This window comes from Lontra canadensis, unplaced genomic scaffold (assembly GCF_010015895.1).
Source record: "Lontra canadensis isolate GAN:19392208 unplaced genomic scaffold, GSC_riverotter_1.0 scaffold60, whole genome shotgun sequence".
Classification (NCBI taxonomy): domain Eukaryota; kingdom Metazoa; phylum Chordata; class Mammalia; order Carnivora; family Mustelidae; genus Lontra; species Lontra canadensis.
Window position 1 is genome coordinate 10,936,069 of NW_022631054.1, and position 24,399 is coordinate 10,960,467.

The 24,399-nt window shown below is 45.2% G+C and overlaps 2 protein-coding genes and 1 non-coding gene across 3 annotated transcripts in view; 1 reads left to right on the plus strand and 2 right to left on the minus strand.

Annotated features, from left to right (window-relative positions):
* Nucleotides 1–8,358, plus strand: part of ARMH1 (armadillo like helical domain containing 1) — a 54,321-nt gene extending 45,963 nt beyond the window's left edge. Inside the window, exons 8-13 of the mRNA XM_032877575.1 lie at nt 6,920–7,042; nt 7,124–7,196; nt 7,334–7,463; nt 7,542–7,619; nt 7,899–7,980; nt 8,058–8,358. Of these exons, the coding sequence (XP_032733466.1) occupies nt 6,920–7,042; nt 7,124–7,196; nt 7,334–7,463; nt 7,542–7,619; nt 7,899–7,980; nt 8,058–8,176 (605 nt within the window). The 3' untranslated portion in view covers nt 8,177–8,358. The remainder of the gene's footprint in view (nt 1–6,919; nt 7,043–7,123; nt 7,197–7,333; nt 7,464–7,541; nt 7,620–7,898; nt 7,981–8,057) is intronic.
* A 5,335-nt stretch (nt 8,359–13,693) lies between these two features.
* Nucleotides 13,694–13,809, minus strand: LOC116879435. Its single transcript, XR_004385015.1, has one exon. It is a non-coding gene; the product is annotated as a U5 spliceosomal RNA (small nuclear RNA).
* A 2,875-nt stretch (nt 13,810–16,684) lies between these two features.
* LOC116879113 (HIG1 domain family member 1A, mitochondrial-like) lies at nt 16,685–16,924 on the minus strand. The gene has a single exon (XM_032877040.1). The coding sequence runs from the start codon at nt 16,922–16,924 to the stop codon at nt 16,685–16,687; it is 240 nt and encodes a 79-aa protein (XP_032732931.1).
* Nucleotides 16,925–24,399: the final 7,475 nt, after the last annotated feature.

The window sequence follows — 24,399 nt, forward strand, 5'->3', positions numbered from 1 at the left end:
TGTTCGCAGTAGTGGAGAGGCTATTACTGGATGACAGCAGGACTCCATGGTGAGCAAATGGCCAGAGACACAGGACACCCACTCCTCAGTGGTCCAGAGTGGAGGCAGAGGGAGAACAGGCCAGACAAAGCTACTTGAAATCTAGCTGCTGAGGTGAGTCTAGAAGAATAGGTAACAATAGGCAGGTGAAGAAGACTCTTTTTTCTGATAATGGTAGGCTAGGAAATTTGGATATTGAGTCATTTTTAGTCACAACACTTCTGATACCAAATGGGGGGAGGGGATTTCCACACCAAGCAATTGTCCAATTCTCCACAGACATCAATCAGGTACCCTACAATTTAATTCAATTCTGACACTAACTACCCAGAGTTAGCTTCAGACTCCACAGGTTTGGAGACAGTTTGAGACTCCACAGCACCTCAAGACTGCCCTTACTTCAAATGCCAGTCACAAGTATTAGGTCCCCATGTTATTCATCCTTCTGTCCAACTTGGCTACAAAGCCAGGGGATTCATGCAAACCTTCCTCCCTTTCAAGTTCAGTCATTTGCTAGAACAACTCACAGAACTCAGGAAAGCATTTTGCTTAATATTAACAGTTTAGTAGTAGAAGGGATACAGCTCAGGAACAGGAAAACGGAAGATATGTATAGGGCAAAGTGTGGGTTGGGGGACTGCGCTAGGCACACCACCTTCCCTCACTGCAGTGCATTCACCCATCCAGAATTCTCTAGACCTATCATTTCAGGGTTTTTATGGAGGTTTCACTAGGTAGGCATGGTTATTGGTGATTGATGAGCAAATCATTGGCTATTAGTGATTAATTCACTCTCCAGGCCCTCTCCCCTCCCTAGAGGTCAGGAGATTGAGCTAAATGTTCCAATCTTGTAATCATGCCTTGGTCTTTCTACTGATCAGCCCCCAGGCTCCCAGTCAGTTATTTCATTTAACATATAAAGGACACTTCACATTCTGGAGATTCCGAGGGTTTTTCCGAATGTGTACTAGGAGCCAGGGGCAAAAATCAAGTATCTATTCACCATCATACCATAAATATCTAAAAGGAAATTTGTAATCTTCTTAATAATAAAGAGCAGGGGTGCCTGGCTGGCTCAGTCAGCAAAGCATGTGACTCGATCTCAGGGTTGAGAGTTCAAGCCCCACATTGGGCATGGAGCCTACTAAAAAAAAAAAAAAAAAAAAAAAGAACAGTACAGTAAGCAATTACCAGACCAAAACCTAGGGGAAGGTGAGAACCCAGAATGATAAGTCCAGCACTCAAACCTGAGGCCACTTTCTGATCCTGAAGAAACTAAACAGTATCAAATGGCAGGAAAGAAGGTACCCAGGGCCTGTCCCAGGTGGGAGGTGTGATTCCTCAAGCATAAATACATTAAGCTGGGACCCGGAAAGACAAAGCCCTCAAGATAAGGATGAGCCAGAAGTAAGCTGGTTCTCAAATGACCTTGCATGGACTGTACAACCAACTGTGTGGTCCAGGAAACCTCAAGTCTTGAACTTGGACAAAAATGGTTCAGAATAGTTAGTGCGCAGGTAGCCAATAGAAAGGGAAGTGTTCTTTGGAAGAAATATCTTCATCCTAGCTCTGAAGTTTTTTCCTGCAATTAATTTTGCAAATATAAGGCCAACCCAGGGACTCCTGGATGGTTCAGTCGAGCATCTGCATTTGGCTCAGGTCATGATTCCAGGGTCTTGGGATTGAGTCCCACATTGGGCTCGTTGCTCAGCTGGGAGCCTGCTTCTCCTTCTACCCCTCTCCCTGCTCATGCTTGCTTTCTCTCTCTCTCTCTCTCTCTCAGATAAATAAAATCTTTTAAAAAATACAACAGCTAAAAGTTATTACTCAATGTACACATTTAACAGTAGAGTAGACACAGATGAAGAGAAAATTAGTAACCTGGGAGAGAGGAAGAAAAGTAAGGATAAGAGTGAGAATATCTAATAGAGGCAAAGAGAAAAAAAAAAAGAATAGGCAGCAACATTAAGGAGACAATGATGGACAATTGTCAAGAACTGATGAAAGACACCAACCCACAAAAAAGTCTAAAAAAGTTAAATCAAAATAAATCTACACAAAATGACTCAAGTATGTACTATCTCCAAGAAATTCACTTCAAATAAAAGAATATAGGCAGATTGAAAGTAAAAAGATAGAAAAATATATTTCATGAAAGTACTAATGAAAGGAAAATAGGAGTATCTCTGTTAATATCAGACAAAATAGGGATGCCTGGGTGGCTCAGTCAGTTAAGCATCTGACTTTGGCTCAGGTCATGATCCTAGGGTTCTGGGATCCAGCCCCACCTCAGGCTCCCTGCTCAGTGGGGAGCCTACTTCTCCCTCTCCCTCTGTAGCTCCCCTTGCTTGTGCTCTCTCTCTCTCACTCTCTCTCAAATAAATAAAATCTTTAAACAATAATAAAAGAAAAAGAAAAAAAGGAAAATGAGTAAGTATATTAGAACTCAACATCATCAACCAGTAGGATATAATAGACATTTATAGAACACAACTCTAGGGGTGCCTGGGTGGCTCAGTTGGTTAACCATCTGCCTTCAGCTCAGGTCATGGTCCCGGGGTCCTAGAATCGAGCCCTGTGTTGGGCTCTCTGCTCAGCGGGGAGCCTGCTTCTCCCCCTGCATGCTACTCTGCCTGCTTGTGCTCTTTCTCTATCAAATAAATAAATAAAATCTTAAAAAAAAAAAAATGCACTCGGGGCACCTGGGTGGCTCAGTGGGTTAAGCCTCTGCCTTCGGCTCAGGTTATGATTCCAGGGTCCTGGGATCGAGCCCCGCATCGGGCTCTCTGCTCGTCAGGGAGCCTGCTTCCTCCTCTCTCTCTGCCTACTTGTGATCTCTGTCAAACAAATAAATAAAATCTTACAAAAAAAAACACAGATCAATATCCATCATCAATATAGAGACAAAAATCCTCAACAAAAGATTAGCAAGTAGGGGGCGCCTGGGTGGCTCAGTTGTTAAGCATCTGCCTTCGGCTCAGGTCATAATCCCAGGGTCCTGGGATCCAGCCCTGCATCTAGCTCCCTGCTCGGCGGGAAGCCTGCTTCTCCCTCTCCCACTCCCCCTACTTATGTTCCCTCTCTCGCTGTGTCTCTCTCTGTCAAATAAATAAATAAAATCTTTTAAAAAAAGATTAGCAATTAGGATTCAGCAATATGTAAAAAGAATCACACACCATGACCAATTGGAGTTTTTTCCAGGAATGCAAGGTTGGTTCAATATTCAAAAAAATCAATCAATTAATCTACCAAATTAACAGGCTAAAAAAGAAAACTTACATTTTTACATAATCAGTGCAGAAAATGCATTTGACAAATTCAGCACCTGTTGATGATAAAAACCCTCAGGAAAATAGAACTAGAAAACTTCCCCAACTTGATTTAAAAAAAAAAAAATCTACCAAAAATCTATACCTAACTTTATACTTAATAGTGAAACATTGAACACTTTGCCCGTAAGTTCAGGAACAAGCCAAGAATGTCTACTGAAGGATTACTACTAGCAAAAGAAAAATGATCCTAGTAGACAATTCTCTACAGGTTTGTCATATTTCTGTGTGTCTTTTAAGTAAAATACCAGACTATCTTTTCAAGGATATTGATGAGCAAACAGTTTTGGAAAATAAAGATATTTCCCCCTTTAGAGCAAAAGGCAGGCATGCTTACTGACTGTAACATTTAGGTTCTCTGAGATAAGTGTTTCTCATTGTAGTGCACACCACTATACAAGCAGGCATCCATGTGTGTTACCCCCAGAGGACTTGAGGGCAAAAGAATTTGATCCAGAAGAGAAAAGTCACATAATCAATATGAAGAATATAAAAAAAGACACCACTAAAAATGCTATACACATTAAAATGATAAAAAGATATCATGAACTTATTTCAATGTTTGAAAATGTAGATGAAAACTGCTAGAAATTATAACCTACCAAAATGAACTTCTGAAGAAAGAGAAAACATAAATAGTCCTCTAACCATTAAAAAAAAAAATCAGCATTTTGAAAAAGATTTTATTTATTTGACAGAGAGAGACACAGAGAGAGAGGGAACATAAGCAAGGGAAGTGGGAGAGGGAGAAGCAGGTTTTCCACTGAGCTGGGAGCCAGATTCGGGGCTCAATCCCAGGACCCCGGGATCATGACCTGAGCTGAAGGCAGCTGCCCAACCGGCTGAGCCACCCCTGTGCCCTGAATCAGTAATTCTTTTCTAAAATCAGCTTTAGAGAATTCTATCAGACATTCAAGATAAAATTCTTGTCTTACAGAAACTCTTGTCAAGATTAGAAAAAGAGAATACAAACCCCAACTCATTTTCTAAGGTTAGCCTAATCTTTTTTAAGGTTAGCCTAATCTTAATATAAAAATCCATCAATGATAGCATGCAAAAGAGAAACTACACACCAATCTTACTCATGAAGATAGCTGCAAAAACTCTACACAAAATATTAGCAAATTGAATCTAGCAGCATATGCCAGGGATAATATGTCATCTAGAAATGCACATATATCATCTTAATAGGAAATAAGTCTAAAAATTTAATGTCTGTCCAATAAGAGATATCTACAAAAAACTGTGACAAATGCCATACCTAACAGATGAAACATTGGAAACTTCTCCTTTGAGCTCAGAAATGAGGCAAACTTGCAAACACTCCTCTCCCCAGAAAATCCTTAGTAAAAGGGGACACATTTAATCTGAAGAGATACCAGAGTGTACTTAGCTTATGTTTGCCACTTTTTCTGTAATTAACTAGTTCTCCAAGACTGGTATCTGTTCCTGTGCTGCGGTGCTACTGCTAGGAAAATTTGTGAAAGGGATTTTTGGAAAAGACATATGTTGGTGGAAGAAAACAAGGAAATATGCAGTTTTTAACAGAAATGTAGTAGGGAGGATGGCACCCATGGGTATGCAAATGAGCTCGCTGGGTGAGATGGTAGGGTTGGCCAGTAGTGCAGGATCACAGCTGCCCCACCCACTGTTCCGAATGGGAGGGATCCAAAACTCTTTTTTAAGGGGCCGTGGGTGGCTTAGCTGGTTAAGTATGGGATTCTCTGTTTCACCCCAGATCGCGATCTTGGGTTGTAAGATCCACCTGCCTTACGTTCCTAGATCTCTGAGGAAGCTGCTTGAAAGATACTCCTGCTCACTCTGATTCCTCTTAACTCATGCGTGCGCTCTAAACAAATCTTCTATCCTCTTAACTCGTGCGTGTGCTCTAAACAAGTCTTCTAGAACAATACTTACCAACTTGGCGGGGCGGGGGGAGAAAGATAGCAGATCTTAAAATGTTGCTCAACCCTAGAAAGCTTTGGAACCCCAAAAAGCAGTGTTTCTTATCTGTTAAGTTAAAGTCTTACTACTTCTCTCACAAAACAAGAACCTATTTTTGACACAAACAGTTAGCCTTATTTAAGTAAGGCCTCCAAAAATTGCACTATCAATTCTCTAATGTTTCATTCCGCAAACACTCTTGACATTTACGCCAAAGAGCCAATTAAAGCAGAGAAGAAACACTATATGAAAAACCTGCGCCCATCCTCACGGATACTGGCTGATCCCCCTAAGCTTGCAGTGCCTTTACACCTACCGGCAAATGCTTTTCTTCCATGGCAGAGAATTATCTCAAGCATATCCTTACTGGGCAAAACTTTCCTGACAGGGACATAAAAGGTTAATTTTCACTATTCGAAGAGATATTAGTGATAATAGTTCCCATGTGTCTATTATGAGTCCTGGTATGTAAATGAGCTAGTCAGGGAACTGCGCTTCCCCGACGTCTTAGCTCCCCCTAGCTCCCCCTAGCTCCCCCTAGCTCCCCCTAGCTCCCCCTAGCTCCCCCTAGCTCCCCCTAGCTCCCCCTAGCTCCCCCTAGCGTAGAGAGGCCCCGCCCCTGACTACCCAGCTGGGCAACAGCATGTTTTCTCTTTTGTCTTCCACGTAGCAAGCATGTGAGTTTAAAATAACACTTATCCCAGTGTCCCATCACTTGACCAACTTCCCCTGCCCTCTTCCAGCTCTGTCTTTGTGATTCCCTCTTGACAAAAATATTCCTGGAGCAAAAGGCGTTTAGGGCAGCCTTGCCCAAAGACTGGGGTAATGCTGAAATGAATAAATGGCTGGAAAGTATCTCTAGGAAAACCCCCCTCCATAAACTCTAGTTCTTTCCTCCTTCCTAAACAAGTGTATCCTTTATGCTCCCACATCCTTCCTGGCCGTAGTATCTTAACTAAAGTGCTTTATCTCTATGCCTCGTTTCCTGGGACCTATAATGGGTTAACGAGTCAGTGTGATTGCAAAGCAAAGCTCTTTTGGTTATGGTGAGCTTCAATGGGATGCTGTGTGGAAAGCCTAGGGAAAGAAGGGATCCCTATATGGTTTGTCAGAAACTACTGCAGTCTACCCGGCTTCAACCCTTCTCACTCTCTGCCACACATCCTCCACCCACTTGCTCTGTCTCCCTCACTCCTGGGTCTTGTCCCATCCTTTCTCCCCTTGAAGACCTAGCCCCTCCCACCTCCGTGACACCTCAATGGGGCCTCCAGCTCTGACAGCCTCTAAGCCTCCTTGATGGGTGGGCTCACCGTCCAACCTTTCTTCCTCCCTCTGTAGCTAGTTCTGTGAAGGGAGAGTGAGGGGAATGAGGCTCGACCCCCTCCTCCTCCTCTTAGCCCCAGATCCAGCAGGACTGTGATGTTGCCTCCCCAGCTTCTCCCACACACATCTTGCACGGTGCTGGCCAGTAAAAGGTGCTAGGAAAAGTGCAGGAAGGGGATGGGGGTAAAAGGAAGCAACTTGGTTCAAGGGGGTCTTTGCTTGCTTGGTGGGGATGGGGGCGGTTTGGAGCGTCAGGCCTCCCCAGGGTCTCTGCCCTTCAACAGCCATCGAGCTGATCAAGGACCTGGTCAACTACGACGTGTGCCAGACGCTGCTCAAGGGCCTGGTGGAGCTGCTGATACCTTCCGTCAAGGAGACCAGAAAACTGCAGCCCAAGATCCTCAACGGTAGGGAGTCGCTCAGATTGAGGCTGGGGGGGGGGGTTTGGGATGCAGGTCCTCCCGCCTCACGGCCGCCCCCTCCGCCAGACTCCTTGGTTCCCCAGCTCACCGCCCACCTGCCGGTGTTCTTGCAGCAGGCCGCGGCGGCCAAGGCCATCGGGTAAGCGGGCAGGGGGAATGGAGATGGGGGTGGAATGCGGCAAGCCAGCTGGCGGGGCCCGGGGGGCCCGGAGGGGCTCGGGCCGCCGGGCGCCGGAGGGTCCCAAGGGCTCGCCGCCGCCCGAATTCCCGGCCCAGGGTCCTGGCGCGCAGCAACACGAGCATCGCGGAGGAGATGCTGCACCTGCGCGTGGTGCACAGCCTGTTAGCCGCCATGGGCAACTCGGACCACTGCAACAGCCAGCGGCAGGCCAGCCTCACGCTGGAGGTGAGCGGCGGGGCGGCGGGTGGGTAGGCCCCAGGCGAGGGCACCGCAGTCACCCCGCCGCCCCGCCCGCCGTCTCAGTACTTCGTGCAGATGTTCCCGGTGGTGGAGGAGCACGTCCGCCGGTCCATGGGAGAGGAGCTCTATCAGCTCTTCCTTGTAAGCGAACCCGCCCCCAAGGGTCGGGGCCCTACCCGAAGGTGCCGCCTCCCCAGCGTCCCTCCCCCGGGCCACACCCCCTACGACCGCTGCGCGCGGGGGCCCGCGGCTGGAAGGACCTCCCGGGCTTGGGCTCCTCCCCACCTCCCGGCGTGGTTCCGTTCCCTTCCCGGCCCTTCCGGTAAGCCCCAGAGCCCGCCGCAAGCCTCCGCCCCGCGCCCACTTCCAAGTCCAGACTGCCCTGGGACCCCAGCAGGTGCCCCTTGCTCCTGTCCTCAGAGCAATGCCGAGGACTTGTACATGAAAATAGATAGCATTCAGGCGGACATCTTGGCGGCCAACAAAGTCAATGTTTCCAAAGGTGAGTGGGGGAGGGAGGGGACCTGGAGCAGAGGTGCAGCGGGCACCCAGACTCAGGCTCGCCTCTCTTGCTTCCAGTATTACACCAAAGTGGCGTCCCCCGCAGCAACACGACCTTTTATCTTGAAGCTCATGACAAGGATCAGCTGGACTACATCTCATACTTCCAGAAGGAGGATATGGAGGGAAAGGAGTAACGGAGCCTCGGAGGCAATCCAGAAAGGTCCGGGCTGTGTTTCAGGAAGCCTGGGAGAAGGATCCTGGGGTCACGCTCACGGTGACCCAACTGGCCCTAGGTGGGAGGCTGAGGGTTGGGACTGCCTGTAGGGGAGAGGGAGAGCTGCCTGCTGGCAAGAATTCAATAAATAGTCTTGCTATCTATCTGTCTGTTCTCTCTGTAGCGGGGAGGGGGAAATTAAATAAGAGCTTTGTTGGGCCGGGGTGCCTCTGCTCATCCAGCTTGCCCGGATGGAAGGAACATCAACGTTCTGGAAGATTTAAGGACATAGCCTGAGGAGAGACCCTCACCTCTGCTTCCTACTGGTGGTCCCCTGCACACTCACCTGCTTGTTCTCCGGTTGCTTCCTCGTTCTCTTTTGCGGATTCATCCTCAACCCAGCTTCTTTCAAACTGGAGTGAACTTGAGGCTCTTTATTTTTTCACCCTGTTGATCTCATCCAGTCCCTAGACTTTAAATGCCATTTATATGCCATTGACTCCCACATGTCCATTTCCAGTTAAATCTTTCCACCTCTTTGTGTCCAAAACTGGACTCCTGATCTGTGCCACCCTCCCCAGCTCGACTGATGGCAACTCATTCTTTCTGCCACTCAGAACAAAATAGCATTCTCCTTAATGTTTCTCTTCAACATCTGCATCCGGTTCTGTTGATTTTACCTTCCAAATATATCCAGAATTCAACCAAATCTCACTACTCTGTTGCTAATACCCTAATCTGAGCCACCATTGTTTTTCCTGCTTTGTTTTTCCACCATTGTTTAAACTTCTCTAGAGGCCTTTCTACCCCATTCTCTTTTCAATACCGCAGCCAGGATAGTCTTTTTTTTTTTTTTTTTTTTTTTTTTAAGATTTTATATATTTGAGAGCAAGAGATCACAAGCAAGGGGATGGGGCAGGGGGAAAGGGAGAAATGGGCTCCCGGCTGAGCAGGGAGCCCCATGTGGGGCGATCATGACCTGAGTGGAAGGCAGACGCTTAACCAACTAGCCACCCAGGCGCTCCCCAAGGTAGTCCTTTTAAACTTAGATTCTGTTACTGCTGAAAACCTTGCAGGGATCTCCATTTCAAGAACAGTAAACCTAAATCCCTTCCTGTGGCCTGCAGAGAGGGCCATAGGCAGTCTAGTCTCCCATGATCTCTGACTAATTTCTCTTCCTCCTTCACTGGATAGTATAGCTATATGGTTCTTAGAACCTATAGTTCTTGTCACCTCAGCTATATAGCTATATGGTGAACTCCCTCACCTTGCAACTCTATACAAAAGTCACCGTCTCAGTGAGGGCTGCTAATACTACCACCGCATATACTCTGGTCCCCAAGCCCCTTATGCTGCTATTTTTTTTTCCCCACAACACTTACTACTTTGCATATGGTCTCTCTCTCCACCTGTATGTAAGCTCAACTAAGGGGTATTTTTGTTCTTTACTAATACATCCCAAACACTGAGAACAATGCTTGGCGTGCCCGTGTTAATGACCGAAGTAATTGTGAGGAAATTGTCGTCAAATCAGAGGAAATGAAGTCAGATAGCAGTAATTCTGCAGGTGGCCACAAGAGGGCATCATCGGTCCCTGATACTGTTAAATCTAAGCCCAGACTTTCCCTCAAACTGACTGAGCTTTTAGAGAAAAGTTAACAAAATATATAGTTAAGCTTTCATAAAGGTAAGTGGTTTTTCTGTTTTTTTTTAATAATGTTTTTTTTTTTAATTTTATTTATTTGACAGAGATCACAAGTAGGCAGAGAGGCAGGCAGAGAGAGGAGGAAGCAGGCTCCCTGCGGAGCAGAAAGCCAGATGCGGGCTCCATCCCAGGACCCTGAGATCGTGACCTGAGACGAAGGCAGAAGCTTAACCCACTGAGCCACCCAGGCGCCCCTGGTTTTTCTGTTTTAAAGAAGTGTTTCTTGGGGCACCTGGGTGGCTCAGTGGGTTAAAGCCTCTGCTTTCGGCTCAGGCCATGATCCCAGGGTCCTGGGATCGAGCCCCACATCGGGCTCTCTGCTCAGCAAGGAGCCTGCTTCCCCCTCTCTCTCTCTGCCTGCCTCTCTGCCTACTTGTGATCTCTCTCTGTCAAATAAATAAATAAAATCTAAGAAAAAAAAAAGTGTTTCTTTGTAGTCTTCAGATGGCCTTTGTTTGTAGAATGATGATAAAAAGTTACCCTAGAAATATTTTGGAAATTTGAATAATCGGAAAATCCAAAAATCTGGAAGCCACTGTTCTAAGGTGACCATAGTTTAATAAAAACAGTGGAGGGGTGCCTGGGTGGCTCAGTCGTTAAGTGTCTGCCTTCGGCTCAGGTCATGATCCCAGAGTCCTGGGATAGAGCCCGGCATTGGGCTCCCTGCTCTGCAAGGAGCCTGCTTCTCCCTCTCCAACTCTCCCTGCTTGCGTTCCCTCTCTTGCTGTTTCTCTCTGTCAAATAAATAAAATCTTAAAAAAAAAAATGGAACTTTTAAAATTGAATCAAGTATAATATATATATGTAAATATACACATTACATGGGATTTATTAATACATATTTCCCCCACTGTTTACAAGTTCAAAACTATAAAAAGTTGAAAGAAAAATACAGTGAATAGGGCTCCTGGGTGGCTCAGATGGTTGAGTGTCTGCCTTTGGCTTGGGTCATAATCTAAAGGTCGTGGGATGGAGTCCTGCATCAGGCTCCCTGCTCCTCAGGGAGACTGCTTCTGCCTCTGCCTTTGCCTCTCTCTATCTCTGTCTCTCATGAATAGAAAAATAAAATCTTTTTTTTTTTTGAAAATGCAATGAATACCTGTATACCTGTCACTCTTGGACACATTTGCATTCTCTCTCTGTTTACTGAACCACTGGAAAATTTCAGTTATTGAGGCACATGGCTGGCTCAGTCGATAGAGCATGCAGCTCTTGATCTCATGGTCCTGAGTTCAAGCTGCACATTCAGAGTAGAGATTACTTTTTATTTTTTATTTTTTTAAAGATTTTATTTATTTATTTGACAGACAGAGATCACAAGTAGGCAGAGAGGCAGGCAGAGAGAGAGAGAGGAGGAAGCAGGCTCCCTGCAGAGCAGAGAGCCCGACGTGGGGCTCGATCCCAGGACCCTGGGATCATGACCTGAGCCGAAGGCAAAGGCTTTAGCCCACTGAGCCACCCAGGCACCCCTAGAGATTACTTTTTAAAAACCAAGCTTTGGGGGCGCCTGGGTGGCTCAGTGGGTTAAAGCCTCTGCCTTCGGCTCAGGTCATGATCTCAGGGTCCTGGGATTGAGGCCCGCGTCGGGCTCTCTGCTCTGCAGGGAGCCTGCTTCCTCCTCTCTCTCTCTCTGCCTGCCTCTCTGCCTGCTTGTGATCTCTCTGTCAAATAAATAAATAAAATCTTAAAAAAAAAAAAAGAATCATAAAAACCAAGCTTTGGGGGCACCGGGTGGCTCAGTGGGTTAAAGCCTCTGCCTTCAGCTCAGGTTATGATCCCGGAGTCCTGGGATCAAGCCCCGCATCCAGCTCTCTGCTCAGTGGGGAGCCTGCTTCCTCCTCTCTGCCTGCCTGCCTGCCTCTCTGCCTCCTTGTGATCTCTGTCTGTCAAATAAATAAATATTTGTAAAAAAATAAAAACCAAGCTTCAGATATCATGACATGTCACCACTAAATACTTAACATTATGTTTCTACTAAGAATAAGGACATTCTCCTACATAATTATAGTATCATTATCTTGGTGGTCTGAGTAACGGTCCCCAAATACGTCCACATCCTATGCCTGGAACCTGTGAATATGTTACTTCACATGGTAAAAAGAATTTTGTGGTTGTGATTAAAGTAAGGGTCTTGAGATGGGGAGATTATTCTGAATTAGTCAGGTGGACCGGAGATAATCACAGGAGTCCTTATAATAATTACAGAGGGAGGCAGGAGGATCCAGAGTTAGAACTAGGAGATGACAGGACAGAAGCAAAAGAGAGTGATGTGAAGGTGTCACATACAGGCAGCTTCTAGAAACTGAATGAGGCAAGGAAACAGTCTCCTCTGAAGTCTCTAGAAGGAAGGCAACATCTTCATTTTAGACTGCTGACCTACAGAACTGTAAGAGAAAAGTTTGTGTTATATCACCAAGTTTGTAGTTACTTGTTAGAACAGCAACCAGAAAACCTATACAATTACTAATATCTGAAATAGAGTGCATATGAAAATTTCCACAACTGTCCCCAAAGTGTACCTTCTGTTTGCTTTTCCTTTTTTAAAAATTTATTTTGGGGACACCTGGATGGCTCAGTCTTTTTTATTTTTATTTTTATCTTTTTAAGATTTTATTTATTTGACAGAGAGAGAGAGTGAGATCACAAGTAGGCAGAGAGGCAGGCAGAGAGAGGAGGAAGCAGGCTCACTGCTGAGCAGAGAGCCCAATGCAGGACTGGATCCCAGGACCCTGAGATCATGACCTGAGCGGAAGGCAGAGGCCTAACCCACTGAGCCACCCAGGCGCCCCCTCAGTCTTTTTTTAAATAAAAAAATAAATTTATTTAGATTTATTTTAGAGAGTGTGCATGAGTGGGGGAGGGGCTGAGAGAGGCAGAGAAGCAGACGCCCCTGAACGCATAGCTGGATGGGGGGACTCCATCCCAAGATGCTGAGATCAAGACCCAAACAGAAACCAAGAATAGGAGACAACCGACTGAGCTACCCAGGTGCCCCCGACCTTGAACTTTAAAAGTTTTATTGGGGGAACGTCTGGGTGGCTCAGTGGATTAAAGCCTCTGTCTTCGGCTCAGATCATGATCCCAGGATCCTGGGATCAAGCCCTGCATCGGGCTCTCTGCTCAGCGGGGAGCCTGCTTCCTCCTCTCTCTGCCTGCCTTTCTGACTACTTGTGATCTCTGTCAAATAAATAAATAAAATCTTTTTTTATTGGGGGATGAAGGGTACACCTGGGTGGCTCAGTGGGTTAAGGTCTCTGCCTGCGGATCAGGTCATAATCCCAGAGTCCCGGGATCAAACCCTGAATCGGGCTCCCTGCTCACGGGGAGCCTGCTTCCCCCCTCTCCATCTCTACCTGCCTCTCGGCCTACTTGTGATCTCTGTCAAATAAATCTTTAAAAGAAAAAAAAAAAAAAAAAAGCGTTAATTCAGGGGAACCCAGGTGGCTCGGTGGGGTGTCTGCCTTTCTCTGAGGTCATGATCCCACCGTCAGATGAAGCCCCAGCATGGGGCTCCTTTCTCAGTGGGGGAGCCTGCTTCTTCTCACTGCAGCTGCTCCCCTCTTTTTGCTAAGCTGGAAGTTAAAAAAGTTTTGTTCAAAAAACCTCAGCAAAAACGACTAATAAACATTCCGCTAATAATAAACATGTATTGAATGACTGTTCACTCTAAGCTAAAGAAACACCAACTTATAACATATAGTTCTTTAGGGAGATCAGAATCACTAAAATACAAAAGCAAAACACCCACGTATCATTCCAAGATCAAGTCTTACTTTTTCACACACGTTTGTAAGCCTTGCAAATACAAGGCCTCAAAAAATTGGGTAAACACTCAGAATTGTTCCTCTCCACGGAAATCTTTAGTAAAAGGCGAAAGATTTATACGATCTGAAGAGAAACCAGAGCATACTCGGGGTACCTCTCACACAGCCCTCGGGTGACTGTCACTCCTAGAACAGCAATGGTAATTATTTATCCAAAAGAGCCACGGACATCTGCCTTCATCTCAGTCAATTCTGTGATAGCAGTCTGATTTCTAGAGAGGGGGGGAAAAAAAAAGTCGAAAGAAAAAGAAAAATCTAGCCGGTTTAAAATAATAAATACCATGGGTGCAGGGCATTGTGGGTATGTAAATGACGCTTAGTCACCACTCTCCGGTTGCCGGAAATTCCTTAGTTCGTTTTCCTGCTAGGCCTAGAATCACCACCTGGGGGCAGGGCAGAAGCCAGATTTGCAGGGAAGTAAGATGCCCGATTCAAACAGTCTCATTTTTTTTGTTTTCATTTTGTTTTATAATTGACACTCCAAGGTAAAATTTATCTTGAATTGAAAATTAAATTTGGGGGCGCCTGGGTGGCTCGGTGGGTTAAAGCCTCTGCCTTCGGCTCAGGTCATGATCCCAGGGTCCTGGGATCTAGCACCACATCGGGCTCTCTGCTCAGCAGGGAGCCTGCTTTCTCCTCTCTCTCTCTCTCTCTCTCTCTCTGCCTGCCTCTCTGCCTACTTGTGATCTCTGTCTGTCAAATAAATAAATAAAATCTTTTAAAAAAAAAAATTAAATTTGACCTGGGGCGCCTGGGTGGCTCAGTATGTTAGGGCCTCTGCCTTTGGCTCGGGTCATGATCCCAGCATCCTGGGATCGAGCCCCGCATGGGGCTCTCTGCTCGGCGGGGAGCCTGCTTCCTCCTCTCTCTCTCTCTCTCTCTCTCTCTCTCTCTCTCTGTCTCTGCCTGCCTCTCTGCCTACTTGTGATCTCTGTCAGTCAAATAAATAAATAAAATCTTTAAAAAAATTAAATTTGACCTTTTTTAAGTCTTGAAAATAATTGTCTTCATCCATTCATTCAACAAAAATGTATTGAACACTGTGTCAGACCCTGTGCTGGGCCTTAGGAACGTATGGTGAGCACGGATAACAGAATGTTCAGTGACACATGGGCCAAGCGTGGAAGAATTCATCAAAGCAGGATGGTGAGCGCATTCAGGGTAGCACCATAAGCAGTCTGAGCCAGGGTAGTGAAAGGGCAAGTGGCCAAGGACCAAGGACCTGATTTTGATGGGCCTTCAATGCCAAGCAAAGACCTTCGACTCACCTTGAGGGCCGTGGGCAGCAACTGAAACTCTTTAAAGGACAACGTGATCAGATTAGTGGTTTGAAGCAACATCAGCATCACCTGGTGTTATTGGTGTTATGAGTTGAATTGTGCCTTCCCAAATTCATTTACTGAAGTCTTTACTCCCGGTATCTCAGTGTGACTATTTGGAAATAGGGCCATTCCAGGTGTAATTAGTTAAGTTGAGGCTTCCAGAACTGTGTAGACATTTCTGTGGTTTAAGCCACCCAGTCTGGAGTGCTTTGTTATGGAACTCTAGAAAATACACCTGGGTACTTGCTAGATATGCAAATTATCAGGCCCCACCCCCAGGCCTACGGAATCAGAAAAGCGGGGGGGCGGGGTAGGGGCGGAGCGGGGGAAGAACCCAAGCGTCTGGGTGAACAATCCTCGCGTGATTCTGATGCGGGCTACATTGCGAACCACACTGAACACCCACCACTCCGGCTCAAGTTTGAATACCCACTCAGTTTGGAGAGTATAGCCAGCAAGAAAGCCAGAGAGAAATAAAGGATGGCCCAGACAGCCCTAGAAAGGAGTGCAAGGTGAGCAGAGGCAAGCCACTCAGATCCCTGGAGCACAGTGGCAGGGGCGGCTGGGTGGCTCGGTCTGTTAGGCGTCTGCCTTCCGTTCAGGTCTGGATCCCAGGATCGTGGGATCCAGCCCCACACTGGGCTTCTTGCTCAGCAATGAGTCTGTTTCTCCCTCTCCTTCTGTCCCTCCTCCTGCTCGCTCGCTCTCTCTCAAAATAAGTAAAAATCTAAAACACACACACAGTGGTCTACTTGTGCAATTAATTAGGAAGGCTGGGGGGAAACCAGGAGGGTGCACCAAAACGAAACCAAGGGCGGAAAGACGTTTCAGGAAGGGAGTCTTCCCTTCTGTCCCATACGGGAGATGGGGCGGCAAGGTCCACAGGCTTCCCCAGCCGGGCAGTTGCCGGCGACCTGGCCAGAGGGGTTTCCAGGGAGCTGGGAGCTGGCGGGTGAGCGGAGGTCAGGAAGCAGGCGGGCGGCGCAGACAGCTCTAGGGACAACGCTGGCCCTGAAAAATCAAGAGACCAGGAAACGGGTTCTGGAAAGGCGGGAAATCTGCTCGGCGGGGAGCCTGCTTCCCCCTCTCTCTGTCTGCCTACTTGTGACCTCTCTGTCAAATAAATAAAATCTTAAAAAAAAAAAAATGACATGTTTCAGAATGTCTGGGTGGCTCAGTCCGTTAAGCGTCTGCCTTCAACTGAGGTCATGATCCCGGGGTCTGGGGATCCAATCCCATATCAGGCTCCTTGCTCATTTGAGAGTCTGCTTCTCCCTCTGCCTGGGGCTTCTCCAGCTTGTGCTCTCTTGCGCTCTCTGGCAAATAAATAAAAAAAAAAATCTTAAAAACATTTTTTTTAAAGTGACATGTTTCTTTTGTGCTAATATGACTCCTCTGAATGACCTAACTAGATTAACTGGTTACTGGTAATTTGGTTACCAGGCAAATTGAGCCCACAAGAGAGGAAGCCAATATTTAAATTACCAGGTTATTGTCTGACCCATTTAGATTTATTTTCAACATAAACATATAAACTCAATGAGAGATGCCTAACTAAAGCAAGCACCAGCAAAAAAACCAAGATAGTTTTTCTTCTTCTAAGGTTTAGGCAGTGCCCAGAATTCCTTATACGTGAACTAGCCCATACCTAGGGTCATTGCTCCTACAACAAAGCCTTGGGCTGCCATATGCACGTAGATCAGGGGAACAGACATTTTAGTATTTCCCCCACTCTTCAGTTTATGTAATCCATATACAACAATTGTTGCAAACCCCACCATTCCAATGGGAACAAACGGTGCCTCTCTAGCTTTTCGGATAAGTTTAGATCCCTGATCTTCGTCATACGAAGGAGAAACATCTGTGCCAGTTGACATAGTGGAGGAAGAATCCTCTTACCATGACAAGACTTAGGCTCTAACTCATCATGTGACTCTTGATCTCAGAGTTGTGAGTTCAAGCCCAACATTGCACAGAGAGATTACTTAGAAAAGATAAATACCAATGAATATGGAAAAACATATGCACAAGTGATTATTTTTAATAATGCAGTATTATTTTTTAGAAGATTTATTTATTTGACAGGTGAGTGGAAGGGCAGAAGGTCTAGAGAGAACCCTGAAGCCGACCCAGTGAACACGGAGCCGGATGTGGAGCTTGATCCCAGGATCCCAAGAGTTCATGATCTGAGCTGAAAGGAAGTCAGCTGCTTAACGGGCTGAGCCACCCAGGCACCCCAGATGCAGTATTATTTGTAAAAGCAAAATGCTGCTAAATAATTTAAATTCCTACCTACAGGGACTGTTTATAGTTTATCTGCACAGCGGAGTAGTATGAAGCACCCCCCCCCAAAAAAGGAGATCTCTAAAGACTGATATTGAACAATTTCCAGGATACATATTGGGTGATTCAGATAAGGTGAGGTGTATCTTTTGTTAAGGGAAATAAACTAGGGGCACCTGGGTGGCTGAGTCAGTTAAGTGCCTACCTTCAGCTCAGGTCATGATCTCCAGGTCCTGGGATCAAGCCCCATGGCTCCCTGCTCAGCAGGAAGTCTCCTTCCTTCTCTCTCTCTCCCTCTGCCCCTCCTCCCTGCTTGTTCTCTCTCTCTGTCTCTCAAATAAATAAAATCTTTTCCATTTTTTTATTAAAAAAAATTTTTTTTTAATAAAATCTTTTTTTTTTTTTTTTAAATGGGGGTGCACCTGGGTGGCTCAGTTGTTAAGTGGCTGCCTTCAGCTCAGGTCACAATCCCAGGGTCCTGGGATCGAGGCCTACATCGGGCTCCCTGCTCAGCGGGGCGCCTGCTTCTCCCTCTGCTACTCCCCTGCATGTGTTCCCTCTCTCTCTCTGTCTCTGTCAAATAAATAAATAAAATCTTAAAAAAAAAAAAAAAAGGGAAATAAGCTATGTGTTTGTTTGTCATTATTATAATTATTATTTCCAAACAGAATCACGGATTAAACCAGAAACTAATGAACACAGGGTAAGAGGGAATGAGGTGGAAAGGATGAGGACCAGAGTGACTTCTCTGAGTTTATATATTTTTACGGTTTCAGTAGGCAGCTAAAAGACTACATTTCCCAGCCTCCCTGGATTCTTATAATCACCATGTGACTAAGTTCAAGTTAAAGTAGAGGTGGAAATATTATAAGTAGATGTAAATGAAAGTATCCTAAGTCTCTGTAAAGTATTTCTGAGACTATGGGGGGTATGTGGTATGGTGAGCACTGCCTGATGAATCACAGACCTGTACCCTGAAACAAATAATACATTATAGGTTAAAAAAAAAAAAAAGTATTTCTGAGACTTTGAACAGGATGGAGTAACTCTTCCTTTACCTTTCTTTTACCTGCTTCCTGAGCAGGGAGCTGGGGGGTGGACGATGGCTGTAATGTCAGCAAACATCTTCCTGTGAGAATTGGGGTAAGGAGACCTGATTTGTATCATTTGCCCATTTTTGTGGGTGTCAATATTCCCACCATACCTGATTTCGAGATACCATCTCGAAGTCACTAAAGATGGAGTTGAGAAGAGATACACACATGAAGTGGTCAGCCCCAGCCATAAGCAGGTGGGTCATACATCGATGGCCATGTGCAGCCACAAGGGTAATAATTTGGTAAGGGATACACAAGATATAAAGATGTAAAATGTGGGCCCCTGGGTGGCTCAGTCAATTAAGTGTCTACCTTCAGTTTAGGTTGTGATCCGAGGGTCCTGGGATGAGTCCCACATTGGGTTCCCTGCTTGGTGGGGAGTCTGCTTCCCCCTCTGCCTCTCCCTCTCTGTCTCTCATGAGTAAAATAAAATCTTTTTTTAAAAAGATGTAAAAAGTGACATCAAAAATGTAAAATGTGGTAGGTCGGGGAGAGTAATAATGCTGACCTTTACAGTGGGATCAAACAAGTTACCAACTTATAACATTATTCTAGAGAGAAGTTATTGTATGTAAGCCTCTTTTTTTTAATACAAGGGAACAAATCCACTTTACTTTTTTTTTTATATTTTATTTATTTAACAGACAGATCACAAGTAGGCAGAGAGGCAGGCAGAGAGAGAGGGGGAAGCAGGCTCCCCACTGAGCAGAGAGCCCGATGCGGGGCTCGGTTCCAGGACCCCGAGATCATGACCTGAGCCGAAGGCAGAGGCTTAACCCACTGAGCCATCCAGGTGCCCTACTTTTCTTTTTTTTTAAGATTTTATTTATTTATTTATTTATTTATTTATTTATTTGAGAGAGAGAGCATGACAGGAGAGAGATCAGTGGGAGAAGCAGACTCCCTGCCGAGCAGAGAGCCCGATGTGGGACTCGATCCTGGGACTCCAGGATCATGACCTGAGCCAAAGGCAGATGCTTAACCAACTGAGCCACCCAGGCACTCCAATAAATAAAATCATTAAAAAGTAAAAATGAGAAATGAGGTAGGAGAGATGAGAAAAGTATGAAACTCTTACTATGGAAATTACTTCACCTAGTAAAAAACACATCTCGAAATCTGATGTTTGAATCAATTTCAAGATTTGTGAAGCATTAATCATAGGAGTCATTTAAAAAAAAAAAAGGTCTAGTGTGAAAATTAAGTCAAAATTGTACCAGTGTAGGGACGCCTGGGTGGCTCAGTTGGTTAGGCAGCTGCCTTCGGCTCAGGTCATGATCCCAGCGTCCTGGGATCGAGTCCCGCATCGGGCTCCTTGCTCTGCAGGGAACCTGCTTCTCCCTCTGCCTCTGCCTGCCATTCTGTCTGCCTGTGCTCGCTCTCTCTCCCTCTCTCTCTGACAAATAAATAAAATTAAAAAAAAAAAATTATAAAAAATTGTACCAGTGTAAATGCATTCACGGTGAAGATTCTTTAAGGTGAAACTCAGTGAAGCTATTTGTTTGGTTATTTATTTATTTATGATTTTATTTATTTATTTGACAGACAGAGGTCATAGGCAGAGAGAAAGAGAAGCAGGCTCCCTGTGGAGCAGAGAGCCGGATACAGGGCTCCATCCCAGGACCCTGGGATCATGACCTGAGCTGAAGGCAGAGGCTTTAACCCACTGAGCCACCCAGGCACCCCTAAATAAATAAAATCTTTTAAAAAATGTCTATTTAGATCTTATGCCCATTTTATTTTGTTTATGAGAGAGAGAGCATGCATGCATTTGCGTGCCGGGGGTGGGAAGTAGGCGGAAAAAGTAAATTTTTCTTTTTTTTTCTTAAGGTTTTTATTCATTTGAGACAGAGAGAGCATGAGCAGGGGAGAGGGAAAAGCAAGCTCCCTGCTGAGGCAGGAGCCGTATGTGGGGCTCATTCCAAGGACCCTGGGATCATGGCCTGAGCATGAGGGAGACGCTTAATCATCTGAGCCACCCAGGTGCCCCAGCAAAGAGAATCTTTTTTTTTTTTTTCCCTTTTTAGCAGAGAGAATCTTAAGCAGGCTCCATGCCCAGCAGAGAGCCTGATGTGGTGCTTCATCTCATGACCCTGAGTGACATCATGTCCTGAGCCTAAATCAAGATATAGACGCTTAACCAACTGAGCCACCCAGGTGTCCCAATCTTATGCCCATTTTAAAGTTTATTTTTTAGTAATCTCTATACCCAATGTGGGGCTCAAACTCACAAATCCAAGATGGAGAGTCACATGCTCTTCTGACCAAGTCACCAGGTGCCCTATTAAAATATTTTTAATTTGTTAGTACTTAGTTGTCTTTTTATTCTATATTTTGCTCATTTACATATTTTTCTATCACTCTTACGAGGTTTGTCTAGCTTATTAAGACTTTCAAACAGCTAATTTTTTTTTTTTTTGAAGTAGGTTCCACGCCCAGCCTGGGGTTGAACTCCCAGCCCTGAGATCAAGAGTCACATGCTCTACCAACTGAGCCAGCCAGGCACCCCTCCAAACAACTAAATTTTCTAAATTCTTTTTTAAATTTCTTTTTCACAGATTTCTACCTTTTTCCTCCCTCTCTTATTTTGTTGAATCTCAACTTTGTAGCTCTTTTCCAAATTATTGAACAATGTATCAGGAATGTTTTCAGCTGCAGGTTAAAGAAAACATGAATAAAGATGGCTTAAACAAACAGGTGGGTTTTTGTTTTGCTTTGTTTTGTTTTGTATTTACACATGGAGCCTTGATGGAGGTGGTTGCTGACTTTGATTCAACTGCTCACTCTCCAAGAACCCTCGGGCTCATCTCTCCTACTTGGCTGCCCTGAGTGTGTTGGATTTTTGATCTCATGACTATCCACCTACCTCATGATCACAAGGCAGCTGTCAGAACTCCAAAGGGAATATCCACGTCCAAGGCAATAAAAAAGAGGATGATATGTTACGAGCAAACCATTGTCAATGTCATTTCATTCCCTCCTATTAGAAAAGAACATATCCTCCCCCTCTCTCTCTGCCTTGCCTCTCTGCCTACTTGTGTTCTCGGTCTGTAAATAAACAAAATCTTAAAAAAAATAATAAAAGGAGGGGCGCCTGGGTGGCTCAGTGGTTAAAGCCTCTGCCTTCGGCTCAGGTCATGATCTCAGGGTCCTGGGATCGAGTCCCGCATCGGGCTCTCTGCTCGGCAGGGAGCCTGCCTCCTCCTCCTCTCTCTCTCTGCCTACTTGTGATCTGTCTGTCAAATAAATTAAAAAAAAAATAACTTAAAAAAAATAATAAAAGGAAACAACATATCCTGCCCAGAAGCCCCCAAAACATTCCTGCTTATATCTCATTGGCCAGAACCGTGTCACATGGCCCGCTCTCATTGCATGGGAATCTAAGAAAGCGAGTTATTTAGTTCTTCCAGGCCCTAATGGAGGCATGAGTAAGGAGGCTGGGAATACCTGTTGGGTTAGCCACCAACAGTGTGTGTGTGTCATAAACAACTGGGCTCGTTTGTTTTCAATCTTCCTTGTTTTCTTTATCACTTCCCAATGCCTTTGGGGTGAATCCTCGCCCTGATGTTGTTGCTCATTGTCTTATTTGGGCTGTGACCACTCTGCTCTTCAGTCCATGTGTGGATTTCAACTATTAAAACTTTCATAATTGGTATTTCCAACCAATTCTTCCTGTTTATTCCTGCCTTATATTAACAATGTCCTCCCTTATTTTTTTTTTAAGATTTTATTTATTTATTTGACAGAGAGAGACCCCAAGTAGGCAGAGAGGCAGGCAGAGAGACAAAGGAGGAAGCAGGCTTCCTGCACAGCAGAGAGTCCAATGCTCAACTCAGTCCCAGGACCCTGAGATCATGACCTGAGTCAAAGTCAGACACTTGACCAACTGAGCCACCCGGGTGCTCCTTTCCATGTTAATTTCTTGACTTTCGGTTCCTACAACGGGAGGCAAGGAGTGAATTTTTCCTGGCCCTACATTGGTAAGGAGGTTTATTACCAATGTAGGGCCAGGAAAAATTCACTGGATTTGGTCCCTAGATTGAGGAACCAGAAATAAGGCCTGTGCAAAAACCCATGTGCCCTAAGGGTTCCACATAGGCCTTGGGAAACAGCATGGAAGTTTGCAACTGCCTGGACCCACAGGTAGAAAAAGCAAAAAAGGTAGGAATGGGTCCAAATTTACATCAGCTTCCTAACACAGGAGGTAGAGAAAATAACATAATGCACACTTATGTATAAGCATGATTCATGTAAAAAAATGAAAAGTTCTATTTTGCTGCAATACCCTCTCTAATCTCATTACCCTCTCTGCCAGAGGCAACTGCTTTCCCAAATCTTTAGTGTTTATCTTTTGCAAATATATCTTTATTCTTTCATTAAATATGTATGTATCCTTAAGCAATATTCCACTTCTACTCTCTCTAGTTAGGCTCTTACCCTCAATAGTTCACCAAGATTGTTCAAGGTCATCAATGACTTAAGTGCTAACAAAGGATATTTCTATGCCCTCATCTTACCTGCCCTTTCCACAGCTCTCCTGATTTCTTTCCTCCTTCCTCACTCCTTCCTAGGCGGCTTCTCCCTGGTTTTCCTCAGCCTTCAAACCACCCTAATCTCATATCCTTTGCCGCTTCTCCTCTGCCCTACCTCAAAATGCTGGCCTGCTCCATGGCTCAGTTACGGATGTTCTTCTAGATCCCATTCAGTTCCACAGTTAAATACAGCTACATAAAAAATAGCTACCAAATCTCTATCCCTGGCTTTGATCTCTCCCTGAGCTCTTAGCTTGTATATTCACTGCTCACTTGACACTTAAACTCTCAAGTCTGGCAGACATCTCATACTCAATATGACCATAATGAAACTTACACCCCATATACACACCTGTTTCCTTCACAACCCCACTCGCCCATTTCAGGAAATAGTTCATCATCTACCTACCCAGTTGTTCTAGCCAGAAACCAGTGATCAACCATGATTACTCCTTCTCCTTCACACCCATATCCAACCCGTCAACAAGACCCATCCATTCCATCTCCTAAAATTTAAGCCATTCTCTTAGCTACATTTCCATTATCCCTTCCCCAGGCTAGGCCAGCATAATCTCTTGCCTACTAAATGACGTCATTTCCAACCTATCTTTTTCAAATCAGTTGTCCACATATCAGAAAGCCTGACATACATAAAATCAAATGTTACTCAGATCTTGTCACTCCTGTATGTAAAATTCTTCAAAGACTTCTCATTTACTAAGAGAATTATTACCATGGGCTAGAAAATGCTGTATGCTTTCACCCCTCTCCCCCCTCCTCTTGCTTTCCAGCCTCAAGGGCTTCTTTCAGTTCTTCGAACAAGATTAAGTTCTTTCCTGCTTCAGGGCCTTTGCACACGCCATCCTCTGATCTTAGTCTGGGATGCTCTCCACCTTCCTGCCCTCCACTTTGACATAGTTTGTTCCTTCTTGTTCTCTAGACTCAGGTTAGATATCACTTCAAAGATTTCTTCCCTGGCCACTTTATCTAAAGTAAGTTCCTGGGCACCTCGGTGGCTCAGTCCTTAAGCCTCTGCCTTTGGTTCGGGTCATGATCCCAGGGTTCTGGGACAGAGTCCCACATAGGGCTCCCTGCTCAGCAGAAGCCTGCTTTTCCCTCTCCCACTCCCCCTGCTTTTGTTCCCTGTGTCAAATAAATAAATAAAATCTTTAAAAAAATAGTAATAAAGGAGGCTCGTCCATTATTTTCTCTCTCAGATCTCAGTTTCCTTCAGAGCACTTCCCACAGCTTGTAATTTACTTGTTACTTCGTTTTGTTCCCTGTTCACATTAGAAACGTTAGGTCAAGGGAAGCCTGGGTGGCTCAGTTGGTTAAGCCGCTGCCTTCGGCTGGGGTCATGATCCCAGCATCCTGGTATCGAGTCCCACATTGGGCTCCTCGCTCGGCAGGGAGCCTGCTTCTCCCTCTGCCTGCCATTGT

What these genes read in the sequence shown, in the direction of transcription:
- LOC116879113 (XM_032877040.1), bottom strand. Translation starts at nt 16,924, where the DNA reads ATGTCAACTGGCACAGATGTTTCTCCTTCGTATGACGAAGATCAGGGA.